The sequence below is a fragment of the Rhinoraja longicauda genome, chromosome 2, assembly GCF_053455715.1.
Source record: "Rhinoraja longicauda isolate Sanriku21f chromosome 2, sRhiLon1.1, whole genome shotgun sequence".
Taxonomy (NCBI): Eukaryota; Metazoa; Chordata; class Chondrichthyes; order Rajiformes; family Arhynchobatidae; genus Rhinoraja; species Rhinoraja longicauda.
In genome coordinates this window covers 25,394,890-25,416,706 of record NC_135954.1, presented here as the reverse complement: position 1 = coordinate 25,416,706, position 21,817 = coordinate 25,394,890, and the positions used below count along the sequence as shown (strand labels likewise).

The 21,817-nt window shown below is 40.9% G+C and overlaps 1 protein-coding gene across 2 annotated transcripts in view; it reads right to left on the bottom strand.

The window, feature by feature from the left end:
- The window catches only part of mpp7a (MAGUK p55 scaffold protein 7a), a 368,390-nt gene that overhangs the window by 75,927 nt on the left and 270,646 nt on the right, over positions 1–21,817 (bottom strand). For both annotated transcript variants that reach the window (XM_078415914.1, XM_078415920.1), the window contains one exon: positions 21,631–21,695. In XM_078415914.1, coding sequence (XP_078272040.1) covers positions 21,631–21,695 — 65 coding nt within the window. The remainder of the gene's footprint in view (positions 1–21,630; positions 21,696–21,817) is intronic.

Genomic DNA, 21,817 nt, shown 5'->3' with positions numbered 1-21,817 from the left:
ACATCTACCCTCCAATACCATGGACTCTCACCTTGTTTAGCAGCCTCACATGCGACACTTTATCAAAGGCCTTCTGAAAATTATTTACCAGCTTGATTTATGCATTAATACACCATTTGTGGTCTGAATTATCAGATTTATTGAATTCAACTGAAAATTGTCCCTATGTTCTGACTGCATGACTATCAAATTACAAGCCCACTCACCTAACTATCACTGCACACATTTTATGTTCACTTCAAATGATTATAAATGTGTGAATTAATACAAAGGGAAAGATCCAAAATGCAGGAGTAACTCAGTAGGTCAGGCAACATCTCTGGAGAACATGGATAAGTGATGTTTTGGGTCTGGCTGATTGTGATGGGGGAGGGGAGGAGGTGAAGCAATATGGAAGAGTGATGGGTTAGAAGAAAGCCTGACAAGTGACAGGTTTATATACTGTAGTTGATGAGAGTTTTGGATAGGCAGATGATTGGAGAAAGACCAGAGATGAAAAGACTAAAGGTGTGAGTTAAGGATAGAAGACTTGCAAATTGTGAAGCCAAAGGAATATAGGTGAAAGTGGAGGGAAGAAATAGGTGCAAGTCCAGGTTGGGCACAGGAAAGAGAGGGGGGGGGGGGGGGTAAAAGGTGGGTTTTGAGAAGTTACCTAACATTAGAGAATTCAATGTTCATATTGTTGGCTTGCAAGCTACCAAGCGAATATGAGGTGCTGTTGCCTCACTCGGGCAATGGAGGGAGCCCAGGACAGAAAGGTCAGTATAGGAATGGCAACAGCATTTACAATGGTTAGCAACCGGGCGATCCAGAAGGCCTTGACGGACCGAGCACCAGTGCTCGGCAAATCAGTTGCTGAGTCTATGCTTAGTCTTGCCGATGTACAAGAGTCCACATCGGGAACTGATGAGACACCCCAGCAATTGATGAGGGACCCCAGCAGTCCTTCCAGGTGAAACAGAGGTTTAAATGCACATCCTCTAACATCATCTACTTCAACTAGTGTTCTTGATGTGGCTTCCTTTACACAGACGAGATCAAGTGTAGACTCAGTGACCGTTTCGCCAAGCACTTGAGCCCAGTCCACAAAGGCCTTCTGGATCCTTCGGTTGCTGAACATTTTAACTCCTCTTCCCATTCCCAGATGGACACTCTACCTCAACGGAGAGTGAGGAACAGCACCTCAGCTCCTTTACAACTCAACAGTATGAACATTGAATTCTCCAATTTTAGGTAACTTACCCAACTCCCCATCCCCTTTCCTATGCCCCACCTAGACTTGCACCCAGTTCTAACCTCCCCCTCCCCTTCCACCTACATTCCTTCCTCTAGCTTCACAATTCTCCCACCTTTAGTCTGGCCTTTGTCCGGCTATCTCCCTATCCAAAACCCTCCTCATCTGTATCCTCCCCTATTACTTGCCAGGCTTTGTCCTGCCCCTCTCCACCTTCCAGCATTCTTCCCCCACCCCCCTCCACCACAGTCAGCCTGAAGAATGGTCCCAACATGAAACGTCACCTATGTGACCTGTTGAGTTACTCCAGCACTTTGTCTTTTTTTGTAAACCAGCATCTGGAATTTCTTGTTTGTGGATTACAAAAAACAAGACAGCTTGGAATCAGTTTTAACAAATGCTGTAGTTGAATCAAGGATTTATTCACAGAAAGTCAAAAAGAGCAATGAATCCTGCTGCCTTTAAATTTTAATCACATTCGTAAATCAAAGATCATCCAGTCAAAGCAACAGGGTACACATTTCCTTCCATTGCTTGTAATTGGTGATCCAACTGCAAAATGTCCGAGCTCCAAAACGCAGTATTGTTGGCTCAAGTTACCACTCAAACCTTTCTGTATTTTGTAAAATGTGAAATATTTTACAAATAACCCAAAATGTACACTGTTTGAGCATCTTTACATTTCTAAATCACATTTATATTCCTTGATATATATAATGGTGATCTATTGCAGTTTTAATATACACATTATAAAAGCAGCCTTTAATCCAGTACATAAAAAGTTTAGGACCTAAAACTTTAATTTATGATCTTCCTTCAAGGACAGTAAGAAAGTTAAAAATGAGCAGAACCTCACTGTAATGAGTGACGGAGAGAGGCAGCTTTCTGCCTTGGTGTTTTTTATAGTATAAAAGGTTGCAAAAACCTGACTTTAATGAACAGACAGTGCCCTCCATAATATTTGGGACAAAGACCCATCATTTATTTATTTGCCTCTGTACTCCACAATTTGAGATTTGGAATAGAAAAAATCACATGTGGTTAAAGTGCATTCCTTTTCACTGAGGTTAACCTGCCCTGTGCACTTATCCCTTAGTGCCGCAGCCTCACAGTGCCAGAGACTTTGGTTCGACCCTGACCTCGGGTGCTGTCTGTGTGGAGTTTGCATCTTCTCCCTGTGGCTGTGTGGATTTCCTCCGAGTGCTCCAGTTTCCTCCCACATCTCAAAGACATGCGGGTTTGTAGGTTAATTACAAACCTACTGTTTGTAAAGTACTCTATTGTGTCGGGAGTGGATGAAAAAATGGGATAAACGTATTAGTTCGTTCAGAGCTAATACGAACTGGTGATCGATGATTGGCATGGACTTGGTGCACCAGAGGCCCATTTCCACACTCTATCTATAACCTGAACTAATTAATGGGCATCATTTTCCTGCTCTCTGGTGCCTACACTATACCTAGAGACAATTGGAAGATTATAGCAAGCTCTTCTGCAATTTCTATTCCCACTTTGTCCAACTGGACTTGCTGGGAATACCCTGTATGGCTTTTGTGGGAAGGTCATGTTTCTAAATTTGACTGAGTTTTGAGGAAGTAAGAGATGATTGACAAGGGTAGGGCAAAGGAAAAGGGTCTCGATCCGAAAGGTCACCCATTCCTTCTCTCCTGAGATGCTGCCTGACCAGCTGAGTTACTCCAGCATTTTGTGAAATAGACAAGGGTAGGGCAGTGGATATTGTCTACATAGACTTTAGTAAAGCATTTGGTAAAGTCCATCACGATTGGCTGGATCAGAAGATTAAATCACATGGGATCCATGAACAGTTGGAAATTTGGATCCAAGATTGGCTAGGTCACAGAAGGCAGGGAGCAGTGGTAGAGCGGTGTTTTTCTGATCAGACCTCTGTGACCAATGGTGTTCCACGAGGATTAATACTGGGACCACTGTAATATTGGATGAAAACGTAGATCGCCTGATAAGTAAGTTTGCAGATGACGCAAAAATTGGTTGAGTTGCAGATAGCTAGTTAAGTTGACAAATGATACAGCAGAATATGCATCAGCAATTTAGGTGGAGAAATCCAGCCAAGTTCCATTTTAGGAATAATGTACAAGTATACAGTAAATTACAGGATCCTTAGGAGGACCTATACTTAGAAGCACAGAGGGATATTGGGGTGCATGCCCATAACTCCCTGAAAATGGCAGCACAAGAGGATAGGGTGGTAAAGAAGGCACACAGTACACCTGCTTTCATCAGTCTGGTAGGAAAAAAGTGTAGGAAAAAAAACTGCAGATGCGGGTTAAAATCGAAGGTTGACACAAAATGCCGGAGTAGCTTAGTGGGTCAGGCAGCATCTCGGGAGAGAAGGAATGGTTGACGTTTCGGGTCGAGACCCTTCTTCAGACTGATGTCAGGGGAGGGGGCGGGACAAAGATAGAATGTAGTCGGAGACAGGAAGAACAGTGGAAGAACTTGGAAGGGGGAGGGGATAGAGAGGGAAAGTAGCGACTATCTGAAGTTAGAGAAATCAATGTTCATACTGCTGGGGTGTAAACTACCCAAGCGAAATATGACGTGAAGTTCCTCCAATTGGCGCTGGGCCTCACTCTGACAATGGAGGAGGCCCAGGACAGAAAGGTCAGATTGAGAACGGGACGGGGAGTTGAAGTGCTAGGCTACCCGGAGATCAGGTAGGTTAAGGCGGACTAAGCAAAGGTCTTCAGCATAACGATTGCAGAGCCTGCGCTTAGTCTCGCCGATGTAGAGAAGTTGACACCTGGAACAGCGGATGCAGTAGATGAGGTTGGAGGAGGTGCAGGTGAACCTCTGCCTCACCTGGAAAGACTGTTTGGGTCCTTGGATGGAGTCGAGGGGGAGGGGGAGTAAGAGCGGAGCTGCGGGATATTGAGGAGACCCTCGTGAGAGCCTCATCTTTAATGAAAGAGGGGAACCCCCGGTTCCCAAAGAATGGGGATTCTCCGATGCCCTTGTATGGAACACCTCATCCTGGGCGTAGATGCGGTGTAGATGGTGGAATTGGGAGTAGGGGATAGAGTCCTTACAGGAAACAGGGTGGGAAGAAGATAGCTATGGGAGTCAGTAGGTTTGTAGTAGATGTCGGTCAATAGTTTGTCTCCTGTGATGGAGACGGTGAGATTCAGAAACGGTAGTAGGGAGATGTCAGAGATGGTCCAAGTAAATTTGAGAGCAGGATGGAAATTAGTGGTGAAGTTGATGAAGTCAGTGAGTTCTGTATGGGTACAGGAGGTAGCACCAATGCAGTCGTCAATGTAGCGGAGGTAACGTTCGGGGATGGGGCCAGTGTACGCCTGGAAAAGGGATTGTTCGACGTACCCTACAAAGAGGCAGGCATAGCTAGGGCCCACGCGAGTGCCCATAGCTACACCTTGGATTTGGAGGAAGTGGGAGGAGTCCCACTAGTCATCCTGTCTCCGACTATATTCTATCTTTGTCCCGCCCCTTCCCCTGACATCAGTCTGAAAAAGGGTCTCGACCCAAAACGTCACCCATTCCTTCTCTCCCGAGATGCGGAGCTACTCCTGCATTTTGTGTCTACCTTCATCAGTCTGGTCATAGATGATAAAATTTGGCTCGTCATGTAGCAGTTGGATGAAACTTTGATTAGATCACATTTGGACTATTGTGTACAGTTCTGGTTGCCAAAAGACAAGAAGGATGTGGAGGATAGGTGCAGAATACAGTGCATTCAGAAAAGTATTCAGATCCCTTCACTATTTCCTCATTTTGTTACGTTACAGCCATATTTTAAAATGGAATAAATTCTTTTTTTTACACACAATACCCCATAATAAAAAAGCGAAAACAGGTGTTTAGAAATTTTTTCAAAGTAATTATAAAGGAATAACTGAAATATAACATTTACATAAGAATTCAGACCCTTTACTCAGTACTTTGTTGAGGGGCCTTTGGCAGCGATTACAGTCTCAAGTCTTCTTGGGTATGATGCTACAAGCTTGGCACACCTGTATTTGGGTAATTTCTCCCACTCTTCTCTGCAGATCTTCTCAAGCTCTGTCAGGTTGGATGGGGAGCGTTGATGGACAGCTATTTTCAGGTCCCTCCAGAGATGTTTGATCGGGTTCAAGTCCGGGCTCTGGCTGGGCCACTCAAGAACATTCGCAGACTTGTCACAAAGCCACTCCTGCGTTGTCTTGGCTGTGTGCTTAGGGTCATTGTCCTGTTGGAAGGTGATCCCTCGCCTCAGTCGGAGGACCAGAACGCTCTGGAGCAGGTCTTCTTCAAGGATCTCTCTGTACTCTGTTCCGTTTACCTTTCCCTCGATCCTGACTAGTCTCCCAGTTCCTGCCACTGAAAACTATCCCCACAGCATGTTGCTGCCACCACCATGCTTCACCGCAGGTATGGTATTGGCCAGGTGATGAGTGGTGCCTGGTTTCCTCTGGCATTTAGGCCAAAGATTTCAATTTTGGTTTCATCAGACCAGAGAATCTTGTTTCTCATGGTCTGAGAGACCTTTTGGTAAACTCCAAGTGGGCTGTCATGTGTCTTTTACTGAGGAGTGGCTTCCGTCTGGCCACTCTACCATAAAGGCCAGACGGAAGCCACTCCTCAGTAAAAGGCCTGATTGGTGGAGTGCTGCAGATATAGTTGTCCTTCTGGAAGGTTCTCCCATCTTCACAGAGGAGCTCTGTCAGAGTGACCATCGGGTTCTTGGTCACCTCCCTGACCAAGGCCATTCTCCCCCGATTGCTCAGTTTGGCCGGGCGGCCAGCTCTCTGAAGAGTCCTGGTGGTTTCAAAGTTCTTCCATTTACGAATGACGTAGGCCACTATGCTCTTCGGGACTTGCAATGCTGCAGAAATTGTTTTATACCCTTCCCCAGATCTGTGTCTCGACACAATCTTGTCTCGGAGGTCTACGGACAATTCCTTCGTCTTCATGGCTTGGTTTTTGCTCTGACATGGACTGTCACCTTATATAGACAGGTGTGTGACTTTCCAAATCATGTCCAATCAATTTAATTTACCACTGGTGGATTCCAATCAAGTTGCAGAAACATCTCAAGGATAATCAATGGACTAGACAAGCTATATGCAGGAAACATGTTCCCAATGTTGGGGGAGTCCAGAACCAGGGGACACAGTCTAAGAATAAAGGGGAGGCCATTTAAAACTGAGGTGAGAAGAAACTTTTTCCCCCAGAGTTGTGAATTTGTGGAATTCTCTGCCACAGAAGGCAGTGGAAGCCAATTCACTGGACGAATTTAAAAGAGAGTTAGATAGAGCTCTAGGGGCTAGTGGAATCAAGGGATATAGGGAGAAGGCAGGCACAGGTGGATGATCAGCCATGATCACAATGAATGGCGGTGCTGGCTTAAAGGGCCAAATGGCCTCCTCCTATTTTCTATGTATTTCTAGGAAACAGGATGAACCTAAGCTCAATTTTGAGTGCCATAGCAAAGGGTCTGAATACTTATGTAAATGTCATATTTCAGTTATTTCTTTTTAATTACTTAGCAAAAATTTCTAAACACCTGTTTTCGCTTCTTCATTCTGGGGTACTTTGTGTAGAGTGATGATTAAAAAAAAAGAATTCAGACCCTTTTAAAATAAGGCTGTAACGTAACAAAATGCGGAAAAAGTGAAGGGGTCTGAATACTTTCTCAATGCACTGTAGATTCACCAAAATGCTCTCTGAATTAGAGGGTATTAGCTAATAAGGAAACGGATTGTTTTCTCTGGAACGTTGGAAGTATAGGAGTGACCTGAAAGAAGTATATAAAATTACGAGAGGCATAGTTGGTAAGGGCCTTTTCCCCAGGGTGGGAATGTCAAATAATAGAGGGCATATGTTTAAGAGGAGATGGGGTAAGTTTGAAAGTTTAAATAAAATTTGCAAGGCAAGATCATTTTTTAAACAGAGTGTGGTAGATGCAAGGAACCTGCTGCCTCGGGAGATGGTAGAATCACATACATAACAATGTTTAAAAGACATTGAGACAAACGGGTGAACGGGTAGGTTGTTCTGTTCACAACAAACAGAAGGAAAATAGACCAAGTGCAAGCAGATGGGATCAGTTCAGAATGACATCATGGTTGATGCAAACTTAGTTGGCCGAAAGGCCTGTCCCCGTACTGTTCTAATGTCTAGACTGGGAACACCCCATCTCAATCAAACCAGTATAACAAGCTTTTCTAGTGCTGCAGTCTCTGTAATTCTGTAATTTCTTCAATACCAATGGATAACTAAATAACAAAGAAGTGAAATGAAGCCTTTATGAACCATATTAAAAGATATTGAGTGATCATTGCAAATAATTATAAAGAATTGAGTTTGTATAAATAATGTGTCCCAAAGCTCCCTTGAGGCTATGACAGTTAAAAAAAATATTATTATCCAATAACCAATGAAGTGGTGTGGTCAGCTAATCCTAATGAGTTTCATCAAGTTTTTATCTTAAAGAAGACAATTTGTACCCAAAAATTGAATGAAACTTCCTTTTCCATTATAATACGTACCAAAGTACAAAATGCTGGAAAACACCCCAGCTACGCAAACTTGTTCTCTGTAGATGAGCTCTAATGCACTGTTTCCAAACAAATGCACAGATTTGAGATATTCAGCATCTGCAGTTCTGTCCAATAAATTGTGTACTGCCTCAATGAAACATTCCCCTCCACCCTAAATTTGGAGAACTTTGTTTTGTGTTGGCCCAGGATAGATTTTGAGCCCAGTATATCCTGCCCATTTCCCTTCAATCTTGCACCTCCATGCTATAATCAAACAAGCAACAATTGGGCATTCAAGACTCATTTCACCTCACTGACATCAATATTTCTTTGACTATTTTCAAGAAAACATAATTAGTAACTGCATGTGGTGAAAAATTATGAGCTTCTGCATTTGCTTGCAAAGATCATAGCAAGTCTGAATTTGAAACATTTCAAATGGATACTACTTTATTCCTAGTTTCAGCAGTTCTGCTCTTTGTAAGATAAATTAAAAGTAACTCGAGACACTTTGATTATAAAACAAAGTAAGTTCCAAAAATTAACAATGACAAACAGAAAGATCAATTAAATGAACTTCCAAATGTTATGCAATGTTATAGAGAAAAGGAATTGACAATTAAGAAAAGAGAGGAAACAAATGATAGCATGCGCAGTGTTCATTTGCTCACCTATATAGAGTCCACTGAAAAGGTCACCATATTCAGCATCTTCTGGAGAAAGGATACAAGCACAGTGAACAAAGGCCAGAAAAAGAAGCAGAACAGTTAGAGGCTCAGCCAAAAAATGCAGACAGATACAATGTAAGCCATCAAAGTAAGTGCTCTCATTAACCAAGCACCAAACTGACAGAGCTCTCAAGTTTTCAATTTGAGATGGATCGCTTCGCTTGACCTTGTAGTATAATGCTTTGAAAAATGCAAACAAAATTTTAAACAGGAGAAAAGGAATAAACACAAAATTGGACTACAAATGCACTTTATAATTAACTGGGATCATGGAACAAATTTATTTAAAAATACATCATTTTGAGTTCTGAGGTATTTTATTTTATTAAAAAAAAAAAAAAAAAAAAAAAAAAAAAAAAAAAAAAAAAAAAAAAAAAAAGTTCTGAGGTATTTTAACTTTAAGATATATCACAGTTGATGTTTATACCACCTCTGTGTTTTTACAGTCACACTATTCAAAGAGCCAGAGGGTTGGTATTGATTCCAGCTTTACCAGTCAAATTTCAATACACTTATTAGTTACTATACTATTGAAGTTCTGAGGATATCGCTGCAATTCTGTCTTTAATTTTCTTCAGAACCTCTGTGAAAAATTGGCCAACTACTATTATTACAGGCTCATACGTCCTTGTGATTCAGTGGCTTTGTAAAAACCTGCATCATCCCACCAAAGAAAATATAGCAACACAATCTAGTGTTGATTTCTTGAGTTATACAGCACAAAAACAGACCCTGCAGCCCAACTTACCCACGCAACCAAGATGCCTCATCTACACGAGTCCCACCTCCCTGCGTTTGGCCTACATCCTAAACCTTTTCTATCCATGTACTTATCCAAAGGTCTTAAATGTTGAGGGACTTGGGTGGTTATAGTGGAAGTACATCATGACGAGTTTACATTGGCATTTTCTACTTGGATCCCCATGCTCATCACTAAGCCGAAGAGACAGACGTCAGGCAGAGCCGTGGTAGTAGAGGTCTCCATAGTGAGAGGTACAGGCAGGGGCTTCTGCGGCAACAGGTGGAATTCAAGGATTGTGTGTTGCATCCCTGGTGCCAGGATCCAGGACGTCACGGACTGATTGCAGGGCATCCTCAAGGGTGAAGGTGAGCAGCCGGAAGTGGTAGTGCATGTCGGCACAAATGACGTCGGGAAGAAGAGGGAAGAGATTCTGCTGCGTGCCTTTAGAGAGCTCAGAAGAAGGCTGAAAAGCAGGATCTCCAGGGTGGTTATGTCCGGTTTGCTTCCAGTTCCTTGTGCTGGTGAGGGCAGGAACAGGGAGATAGGGATCTGAATGTGTGGCTGAGGAGCTGGTGCAGGTGGCAGGAATTTAGATTCTTAGACCACTGGGATCTGTTTTGGGGTAAGGGTGAATTGTACAAAAGGGATGGGTTGCACCTTAACAAGCGGGAGACCAGCATTCTGGCAGGCAGCTTTGCCACTGCTACACAGGTGGGTTTAAACTAAATAGTGGGGGGGAAGGAGACAAATTGGAAATACAAGGATGGAGTTAAAGGGAAAGAGAGTATAGGAAAAGTTAAGAAAGTTAAGAAAGACACCAGAATTAACGGGACAGAAAGCTCACGAAGGGATAGGAGAGTAAGGCCAAGTGAAATAGGAATCGATGTGAAAGGTGAGGTGAGTAATGGCAGGACTGTCATACGAGGAAAGATTGGAAAGACTGGGCTTGTATTCACTGGAATTTAGGATGAGAGGGGATCTTATAGAAACATATAAAATTATAAAAGAACTGGACAAGCTAGATGCATGAAAAATGTTCCCAATGTTGGGGGAGTCCAGAACCAGGGGCCACAGTCTAAGAATAAAGGGGAGGCCATTTAAAACTGAGATGAGAAAAAACGTTTTCACCCAGAGAGTTGTGAATTTGTTGAATTCTCTGCCATGGAAGGCAGTGGCGGCCAATTCACTGGATACATTTAAAAGAGAGTTAGATAGAGCTCTTGGGGCTAGAGGAATCAAGGGATATGGGGAGAAGGCAGGCACGGGTTACTGATTGTGAATGACCAGACATGATCACAATGAATGGCAGTGCTGGCTCGAAGGGCCAAATGCCTCCTCCTGCACCTATTTTCCCTGTTTCCATGTAACCTATCTAGTAAATATGCACTTATCAAATCCATCATTATCAATTTGTCAAGTTCAAGCTCAATCCTCAGTATTAAGGCACACAGCAGCAACGTAGGGAAAGCAGCCAACATAATCAAGGAGCATTTCAGACCAGATATTTCCTCTTCACTCCTCTGCATCAGGCAGAAGATACAAAAGCTTGAAAGCATGTACCTCCAGATTCAGGAACAGCCTCTTCCCTACAGTTGTCAGACTACTGAACGGACTTCCCACCCAGCTGGGGTGGAGCCCCGATCTTCCAACCTACCTCATTGCTGACCTTGCACTTTATTTTTATATCTGTACTTTCTCTGCAACTGCAATGCTGTAATACAATATTCTGCACTTTGGTAATTTTCTCTTTGCACTACCTGTTGTACTTGTGTATGGCTTGACTGCACTCATGATTGGACTGAATAGTCCAAGATACAATGGATACGATAGTCCAAGGAAAGCTTTTCACTATATCTCCGTGCACATGGCAATAATTAACCAATTGTGCTATCATGTTAGAGAGCCAGAAAAAGCCCGAGATGAAATCGGTGAGAAATTCTGAAAAATGCTTTGATGGCTGGCCACCAATCAAAACTATGAAGTCCTCTTCATTATTAAAAAAACTTCTAAAAATCATATATGGGTGTGACTTCCACATTCACACAGAAATCTTGAACTTAGGAACAATAGTAGTGAAAAATTATGGTAGATTTCAGCAAGCGTTGGCCTATTTTAAGTGCATGAATTGAAACATATCAGAAGAAAAGGAAAAGTATAGAAATATTTCATTTTAAATGAAGGACAAATTAACATCTGGACACCATTATTCAAATAACAAACACCTCCCCGCTCCAAAAGCCATTTCATACCAAAGACACAAGTCTGGACACCATGTCATGAAATCTCAACCGGATAATAAATATTCTGTTTTAGTTTCAGAATCATGTTACTAGAAGTACAACTAAAACCAGTCAATACTTAGTAGGTTCCATTTAGGCTTGTATGTTTCAACATGCAGCAAGGAGAAACAAATTTGGGAAATGTACAAAATATTAATTTTATCTTCAAAATGCATTTTAAAGTTAGTTTTGATTATCCACACACCCTGATGATTCAATGTAATCAGGTCAAGTATTATAAGAACTGTTGTAGACAACCGTGTGATCTAAGTAGTTTCATCGATAGACAACCATACCACCTTTGAAAGGAGCTAAATTGTAACACAAAAATGTCCAGTAGTATATAAATACCAGAGACGGCCTCGCAATTAGAATTAAAACTCATCTTATTAATGGTCTTACTCTGTGCAGGCAAATCCATATTCATTTTATAATGCACTACCAGAAAAGCAGTGCAACCTATGAATAATACATATTGCTATTTCTAACTGTACTACCATAACATTCAGAAGAAAAGTCCCAAGCTGAAATGTCATCTGTCCATTTCCTCCCATCGATGTAATGATGGAAGGAAACTAGGGGGCAGCAGGGTGGCGCAGCGGTAGAGTTGCTGCCTTACAGCATTGCAGCGCCAAAGACGTGGGTGCGATCCTGACTACGGGTGCTGTCCGTACAGAGTTTGTATGTTCTCCCTGTGACCGAGATCTTCAGTTTCCTCCCACACTCCGAAGATATGCAGGTTTGTAGGTTAATTGGCTACTTGGTATAAGTGAAAATTGTCCCGAGTGTGCGAACAGTGTTAATGTGCGGGGATCAGCAAATGATGGGCAGATAATACCAGGTGGGCGATGGGACAGCAAAGATGACCCAAGGGAGAAAGAAACAACCCAGATGGATAGTTATGTGGGTGATGGGCAGATGAAACCAGATGGGAGAGGGTGATGAGTCTAGGTAACAAGGGCAGAGGGATGGAAAAGGTGAACAAAGAGAGAGAGAACCTGAAAACTACGCAAAGTGCTGGAGTAAGTCTGAAGAAGGGTCTCAACCCGAAACCTATTCCTTCTCTCCAGAGATGCTGCATGTCCCGCTGAGTTACTCCAACTTTTTGTGTCTATATTCGGAGTAACTCAGAAGGTCAGGCAGTATCTCTGGAGAACATGGATAAGTAAAGTTTTAGGTCGGGTTCCTTCTTCAGACTAATTGTCATGTGGGGGAAGGAAGCTGGAAGAGAACAGGGCCAAGAAAGCCTGGTAGGTGAAAGATAGAGGTGAAGGGGGAGGGGGGGGGGAGTTTGACTGGTTGGACAAAGGCCAGAGATGAAAAGACTGAAGGCGTGAAACAAAAGGATTGAAGGGTTGCGAATTGTGAAGCTAGAGGAAGGATTGTAGGTGGAAGCACAGGGGAGTGGGGAAATAGATACGAGTTAAGGCGGGCCAAAGGCGAGGAGGTTGGGGACAAGAATGGGGGAATGTGAGGGAAGAAGGGAGGGGGGTGTGGTTGTAGTTACCAAATATTGGAGAATTGAATGTTCATACCAGCTTCTGCTGTTCCTTGTTTCTAGAGAGAGAACCTGGGTGGACTGGTGCCAATGGGAATGGAACACAGAGGGTGCGGGTAATCTGAAACTGGAAAATTCAATGTTCATACCATGGGATTGTAAACTATCCAGGCAAAGTATGAGATGGTGTTCTTCCGATTTGGGTGGTCGCATCTTATGAGTGAAGAAGGCTGAGGACAGACTGGTCAGTATGGAAGTGGTATGGGGAGTTGAAATTACAGCTAAAGAAAGCCATTATGCACAGGTGCAGAGAACACAGCGCAGAGGGCAGAAATCTCCACTTTTCTCTGTTCATCCATATTTATTCCACTATTAACTTCCGAGAGACTTGACATTCATACAAGTTGTAGATGTGAAACTGTAATTTCATGTCCTCGGCCCACCACAGGAAATAATAAAATCCTTGAAAAGCACATCAATTCTTGAAGGTATTATAAAAGTTTTAACTGTTGTCATTGAGTCATACCGCATGCAAAGAGACCCATCTAACCTTCTTGCCCATGCCAACCAAGATGCCCCATCAACACTCGGCCCACTTGCCTGCATTGGGCACATATTCCTCTAAACCTGTCCTATCCATGTACCTGTCCAAATGTCTTTTAAATGTTGTTATCGTACCTGCCTCAACTACCTCCTCTGGCAGCTCGTTCCATATACCCACCAGCCTCTGTGTTAGAACACTGCCCCTCAGATTTCTATTAAATCAATCCCCTTTCACCTTAAACCCATGTCCTCCGGTTCTTCTGAAGTCTGAAGAAGAGTCTCGACCCAAAACATCACCCATTCCTTCTCTCCAGAGATGCTGCCTGTCCCGCTGAGTTACTCCAGCATTTTGTGTCCATCCTCTGGTTCTTCAGTCTCTTACCCTAGGTAAAATACTCTGTGCATTTATCCTATCTATTCCCCTCATGATTGTATACATATGATCACCCCTCATTCTACTGCACTCCAAGGAATAAAGACCTAGCCTGCTCAACCTCTCCCTTTAGCTCAGGCCCTCAAGTCCTGGCAACATCCTCGTAAATCTTCTCGGCACTCTTTCCAGATTAACATCTTTCTTATTGCAGGGTGACCAAAATTGAAAACAAAAGTGCAAATGTAGCCTCACCAACATCTCGTACAATTGTAACTTAATATTCCAACTTCTATACTCAATACCATGATCAATTGAGACAATATCCTGGCATTTCATCTTTTTTTCATACATATAAGGCGGCACATTTATTTACATTTTAATTTGTGTTGTATATGTTGTTCTTTTACAATATTGTTTGGTTAAAGAAACGGATTACTGCTTATGCTGCTCAATCACATAACAAGTCCCCCTTAATTAATGCTAGGTTAAAGTGAATTTTGAATTGCCAAAGAAAGATTTGTGCACATTTGTCAGCGTAATGATTGATTGGTCTGCTGATTTATTGCCAATTTCAAAATCTGACTATTATATTTTCATAATGTACAGGAATTTGGTGCATGAGGTGACATTTGATGCATTTGCCATAGGATGTAAGGAAACAAATGTCAGAGTTCACTTTTGTTGAGAATATCTCTGACAATTTTCTAAGCAACGTAGATACAATTGAGATTCAAACATTAGACAATAGACAATAAACAATAGGTGCAGGAGTAGGCCATTCAGCCCTTCGAGCCAGCACCGCCATTCAATGCGATCATGGCTGATCACTCTCAATCAGTACCCCGTTCCTGCCTTCTCCCCATACCCCCTCACTCCGCTATCCTTAGCTGTGGGGAAATGCTCAAATTCCACAATTTACAATAAAATGAGCCCAGCATCAAAAGAAAGGATAACCACAGATGGGCAATGACAAGAATTGGAAAGAGTTGGTAGTGGATTTAACTTCAAATTTTGAGTCATACTTTTAGAAAGCAGAAACCAGGCAAAGGAGCTTTCTGAACAAAGATAAAAACAGAGGATAAAACAAAAATTCCCACGTGTGTGACAGCAGGTGGATAAAAGTCGTCGCATTTTCCAAACAGAAACATAGGGTGGCAAAGTAAAAAGCAATGACAAATTTACAGAAGCAATGGTTAAGACACCATTATAACATTGTGTGATTTTTGGGTTGCCCACGTGCACTGAAGTGTAAAGAACATAGAGGAGATTCAGTGGAAAAGTTCAGCTGGCTGCCTCACTGTAGAGAACATCAAGATATTGATAATACTTCCCAAAAAAATCTGAGCACATTTAAAAAGAAAACCTCAAAAATTGAAGAGTTTGAGAATAAGAGGAATAAAATTACTTTCCCTGGATGGGCAGTTTGTAATGAATAATTTATTATAAATAACAGGATACCGAGACAGGACACAAATTTTATAAAATATGAAATAAAGATGCAGAAATTACTGTACCTTTAAAAGAACAAGAAGGTAAACAATTGAAAAAGAGGAGGATAAAGATCAATTTAAGTTTGGAGATACAAGAAACAGCAGATGCTGGAATTCTGAGCAATAAACAAACTGATAGAGGAACTCAGTAGGTTAGGCAACATCTGTGGATCCAAGTCATGAAGAAGGATCCCGACCCAAAACCTCATCTGTCCATTTTCCGACGCAGCTGCTGCCCATCCTGCAGAGTTCCCCCAGCATTTTTTAAATCTGTTTTATTTTCATGGTGACCTTTGCTCTCTAAACATCCACATTTCTATCATTTTCAGCCAGAACTGAGCACAGCCAGCTGGCTATTTAACAATTGACTGGGACCTCCTTAGTACAAAAGGATTAGACAAGGCTGAATTTGTCAGGTGTATCCAAATTGATTTCATAAAGCAGCATGTGGATATTCCTGGACCTTTCTGTCCTGGGCCTTCTCCATTGTCAAAGTGAGGCCATACACAAATTGGAGGAACTACGCCTCATATTTTGCTTGGGCAGCTTACAACCCAGCGATATGAATTATGATTTCTCTAATTTCAAGTAACCCTTGCATTCCCTCTTTCTCTGCACCCCTCCCCCAATCTGGTCATCCTGCTAGTTCCACTGCTTGCATGCATATATCGTTTTATTATCACCTCTTCCACAGCCAACAATATATCATTGTGAGTTACACCTTTCCTTGGTCATTGGTGCTGGCTCTGATTTGTTCTGAACCTTTCATTCCTCTAGTTTCCCCCTCCCCTGATTCTCAGTCTGGAGAATGGTCTTGACCTGAAACATCACCTATTCCTTCAGCATAAATACTTCAGCATTTTGTAATTAACTTATGTGGATAGTCCAACTTAGTACAGGTGGCAAGGATTATGGGGAGAAGGCATGAGAATGGGTTTCGGAGGGAGAGATAGATCAGTCATGATTGAATGGTGGAGCAGACTTGATGGCCTAATTCTACTTCTATTCCTTATGACCTTATGACCTTATGAATTTGAGGAGAGCCATACTGGACTTTGTAGTAGGAAATGAGTCTGGTCTTTCAGTGGAAGAGCATTTTGAACAGTGATCACTACTGATCACTACTCCATAAGCTTTAAGATCGTTATGAATAAGGATAAGTCTGGATCTTGGGGAAAGTACTAAACTGGGGTAAGGTGGATATCAACATTATTAAGCAGCAACTAGGGAGATTAAATTGGGAGCAGCTGATATTGGGCGTGTCCACATCAGACATGTGGGAGTCGTTAAAAGATCAGCTGATCAGAGTTCAGGACCGGCATGTTCCAGTAAGGAGGAGGGACAAGGATGGTAAGGTAAGTGAATCTCTGGTGACCAAAGAGGTTGTAAATTTGGTCAAAAAGGAAACATGTGCAAAGTTTAAGAAACTGAAACCAGACAGAGCCTTACGGGAATATAAAGCAACCAGAAAAGAACTCAACCAGGGAATTAGAAGGGCCAAAAGAGGCCATGAAACATCATTAGCATGTCAGATTAAAGAAAATTCCAAGGCTTTTTATATGTACATTAAAAACAAGAGGGCAATGGAGAAGGTAGGGCTGATCAAGGATAAAAGAGGGAATTTATGCTTGGAGTCACAGAATGTAGGTGAGGTACTAAACGAGTACTTAGCATATGTATTCACCAATGAGATGGACATGGAGGACGTGGTGTACTAATATGCTAGGACTGTTTGAGATCACGGAGGAGATGGTGTTGGGTCTCTTGAAAAACATTAAGGTGGATCAATTCCCAAGGCCTGATGGAATCTAACTCAGGATATTGAGAGACGAGACAAGACAAGAGATTGCAGGGGCCTTGACGAAGATCATTGATTTCTCTCTAGCCACAAATGACGTTCTGGAGAATTGGAAAGTAGTGATTGTTGTTCCTTTGTTTAAGAAGGGGAGATAACAATCGAAAATAATGAGCCAGATAGCCTCACGTCAGTGATGGGGAAGCTATTGGAGAGGATTCCTCAGGATAGGATTTGCTCCAATTTGGAAGAGAATGGCAAAATCAGCATGATTATCATATCATATATCATATCATATATATACAGCGCGGAAACAGGCCTTTTCGGCCCACCAAGTCCGCGCCGTCCAGCGATCCCCGTACATTAACACTATCCTACACCCACTAGGGCCCATTTTTACATTTACCCAGCCAATTAACCTACAAACCTGTAAGTCTTTGGAGTGTGGGAGGAAACCGAAGATCTCGGAGAAAACCCACGCAGGTCACGGGGAGAACGTACAAACTCCTTACAGTGCAGCACCCGTAGTCAGGATCGAACCTGAGTCTCCGGCGCTGCATTCGCTGTAAAGCAGCAACTCTACCGCTGCGCTACCGTGCCGCCCTCCACTGCAGGTCATATCTTTCTAACGATTACATTTTTTGATGAGGCAATGAAGGTGATTAATGGATGTTGCTTTCATGCATTTTAGTATGGCATTTGACAAAGTCCCTAATGATAGGTTGATCCAGAAGATGAAGTTGCATGCGATCCACAGTGAAGGATCTCGATCAGTTACAGATATGGGAGGAGAAATGGCAGATGGAATTTAACCTGAGCAAGTGTGAGGCGTTGCACTTTGGAAGGCCAAATGTGAGTGAAAATTTTACATTTAATGACAGGACCTCTAATAGCATTGATGTACTGAGGGGTCTTGGTGTCCAAATCTTTAGCTCCCTGAAAGTGGCAGCAATAGTAGTTAAAGTAGTAAAGAGGATGTATGGTATGCTTGCCTGTATCCGTCGAAGCATTAAGTATAAGAGTCAGGAAGTCATGTTGCAGCTTTATAGGATTTTGGTTCTGCTATATTTGGAGTATTGTGTGCCATTCTGGTCGCCCCATTACAGGAAGTTTGCGATGCAATATTGCTGCAGACCGACAGTAATACAGATACGAGTACACATACTAAGTATTCATGTGTTGGTTAAACTTTAGAGTACACAGGCAAAAAAACTGAACAAACACTAAATTATTGGATTTTTAGGATGAAAAAGTTTAACCACCTGTCGACAATACTATTTTTTATTACTATTGTATCAATAAAAGGGGAAAGATCATAGTTCTACATATCCAAACTACCGCCAGTCACCCATTGGAACATATATAGACAAAAATTGCACTTCTCCAGATCTTTTTCACAAAATGGAGAAGACCATAAATTCAAACATAAACTTAAAGCTGTTTATCTTCCCTTTTAGTAAGTGTTATTTTCTCCTTCTTGCTCGACATTAATGCATTCTAATTCTGCTGAATTTATAACAATAACTTGGCCTGAGGGATCTAAATTATATTTTGATGAACCAAACCATTTGGGAAAACTTACTGTCAAGACAAGTTGTCACTGACAAGCTTAATAATCTACAATTCATATCATTGCATATTACTTGATATTGCAATATCAAGTTTGCCCTGTGCTGATACTCTTACAAATCTAATTTACTAAAATAGACCAGCAAAAACAATGAATGAGATTCACACCACAAATCTCTACTGTTGGTGGAACTGTCATATAAAATATCATGTTAATTTATATATTATTCAATTGTTTAATTTGAAAATGCTTTACAAAAGTAGACCAGTGAACAATGAAAAAAACTGAAATGCAGCCAAGTTTTTGAAGAATACATCTCATATTTATGCTCTTAATCATGTGCTCTACACATTGAACACACAATGAACAAACTGCTCTTGCAGCTTACCATTATATATATTTAATATTACAAATCAATTTAGTTCTGTGGTTAAATATAAGTTCAAATACCTTCAATTTCCTCTGAGAAGCAGTAAAAAAATTGAGAAAGCACAAAATTGAAATAGTTGGAAGAAAAAGTACAAATTGCTCTAATTTTGTTCAAGAAAGAAATGAAACTCAACCTACCAATTTCAATAGTTTCCTCGTCTTAGAACAGCCAACAAAAAGGAGGAAGAAGAAAATATATTTTGTCTCATAAGATTTAAGGATGTACGCACACAATATTGGCACACGCCTAAATTAGGAAAAGTTCTTGATCTATAATTTTAAGATAATCAAGTGCCATATTTCATCTAAGCTAAATCCTGGATCTTTCCAGTACTTTGTCATTTAAACACATTTAGGAATGTATCAGCATGTATTTTGTTGAACTGACCAAATTATTTTTAACTTGAGGTTGTCACATTAAAACCTCAAGGCATTCATTGCACCACACAAACAAATGTTCCTATGCAAAATAAAGGTTACTTAATATGACATCTAACTTCAGTTTCCTTTCAGGAATATTGGGATAGGATTTCAGCTCATTTACATTCTAATTATCTGGGCAAAATCAATCAAACTAACATTAAAAAGAGACAATTTTAAACCAAACTTATTACTTTCAAAACCATTTACATTTTAGTTTCCTTTGCAATTTTTTTTCACGAGTTTGAGATTCATTTCAAATGCACCAATTTCCTCAGACATGCAGAATCTGAGAACCATATTTTAAACTTTTCCAAGTAAAACAATATATTAACAAACTATTTGCTGCAGTTTTTGAATTAAATTTCAGTGACTTTACCCGTGATGAGAAACGCTCAAAATACTTCTTATTGGTGCTGAATTAATTTTCAGTAGTAATTATAAAATGTACAATGATACCACTCTTAAGTATATCAATTAATCAATTTTAATTAAAATAGAAATTAAATTTCATTTGCTTTGGTTTGGTCCATGGACGATTTTAATTTGCAAATTTTACAGGAAATGAACTGGAATCTAACCAGCACAATTTCAAGTACATTTTGTCTTTAATTTCCTGATTGCAGGTAAAGCAGAATTACTACTCTACTGTCTACATACTTCATGTCCCAGTCACTGTGCGAACATCAAGGAAAAATATTACACTGCATATGAATTGCTATGGTGTTTCCTGTAAGCATCACCTTGAACTAAAAGGATGTAATTGGATGTGTGCAATTCCTGTACTTTGTCATCAGCTTACACCTAGAACAAGTGTTAGAGTGCTTGATTTACACAAACCGTGATAAAAGCTGCTAATTGTTTAAACTTTGGTGTGTTTAAAGTACTCAAGTTAATTAGATAAATTGATTACGAGAAATGTCTGCAAGAAGTTGCCACGACAGACAAGGTTCATTACTGCAAGATGTAAGATTGCTTGCAAACACCTGGTTTATATTATTTTTAAACTTTTAGCCTTTTAAAATTGGTACCATTCACAAAGCATTCTTTCTTTTGTCTCAGTTCAAGTTCAAATGCAACTGAAAGCGGTACCACAGTTGAGAGACAAAACTTGCCAGTGAAACTGGGTTACATCTTGTTCAAATGATCAACATTTGGATGCAGTTAAAAACTTCCTCTTGGTCATGTGGTCCCAATTCCATAAATCAAATGCTGAATCAAAATTTAAAAACAAATTAAAGCTATTCAAGTTAGTGGAAAACCTAACAATGAATTTACAAATCAAGCTGAGTTCTGCAGTAATGGCCAAAATGTCTACCATGGCCAAAAGTAAGGTGGAGTAATTTAATTTATTGATGGAAAATGCAAATTTGAGAGCATGATTGTCCAAGCCCGAACACATCAAATTAAAATCACAGTGCTCAATTTTTCAAGTCACATAAGAACATTCTTGCCAATGACCTGGAAATCCATCCGACTTCTGTTAAAGTTCTTATGTGCGTGAAAAATGACCAATTGCTATTCGTATAGTTCTGAAATCCATCTGGCAGAACATGGATTACACCAGAGATTATAGTGTGCATATGTGATAGGGGTGCATTTAAAACAGTCTTCCATATTACAAATAACAAAACAGTCCAAAACCTCTGTTTGACTGGATAAAATCTCCGAACTATAATGTCATGAATTAGTGTCTCAGTATGGCCAACCTTTTAAAATAAGTTACCATTCCACAGGGAAGATTTACGATTCTCAGCACTGTCATTACCTGACATTAAACACTTAATTTGGTTTTAACCATGCTCCACGTGCCAAATCAAGCAACAGCACAACAGAGAATCACCAGTCAAGATTCCAGATTTCACACACTGGCATGTTATGGAGATTTGGGGGGGGGGACTGAGAGAAAGAAACTAGGCTAACTTACTGTATGGAAACACTTGGGGTTTCTTTTCGCTTGCTATAGAAATGTAAATCTTTAAAATAATTATCATGCAATGTATTGACTTACATGATCGTCTATTGGAATTCCTTTGTGGCTGAACAAATGCCACAGGTCTTCGAAGTGCAAATCTCCTGCAAGAAGCCAGTGACAAATCTGTCAATAGTGAACCAGTGGCAGATAAGAATACAGAAAGCCTTTGACAAATATTACAGCAGCATTTTAATGCAAAATATTTGCTTTTACCATAGACAAA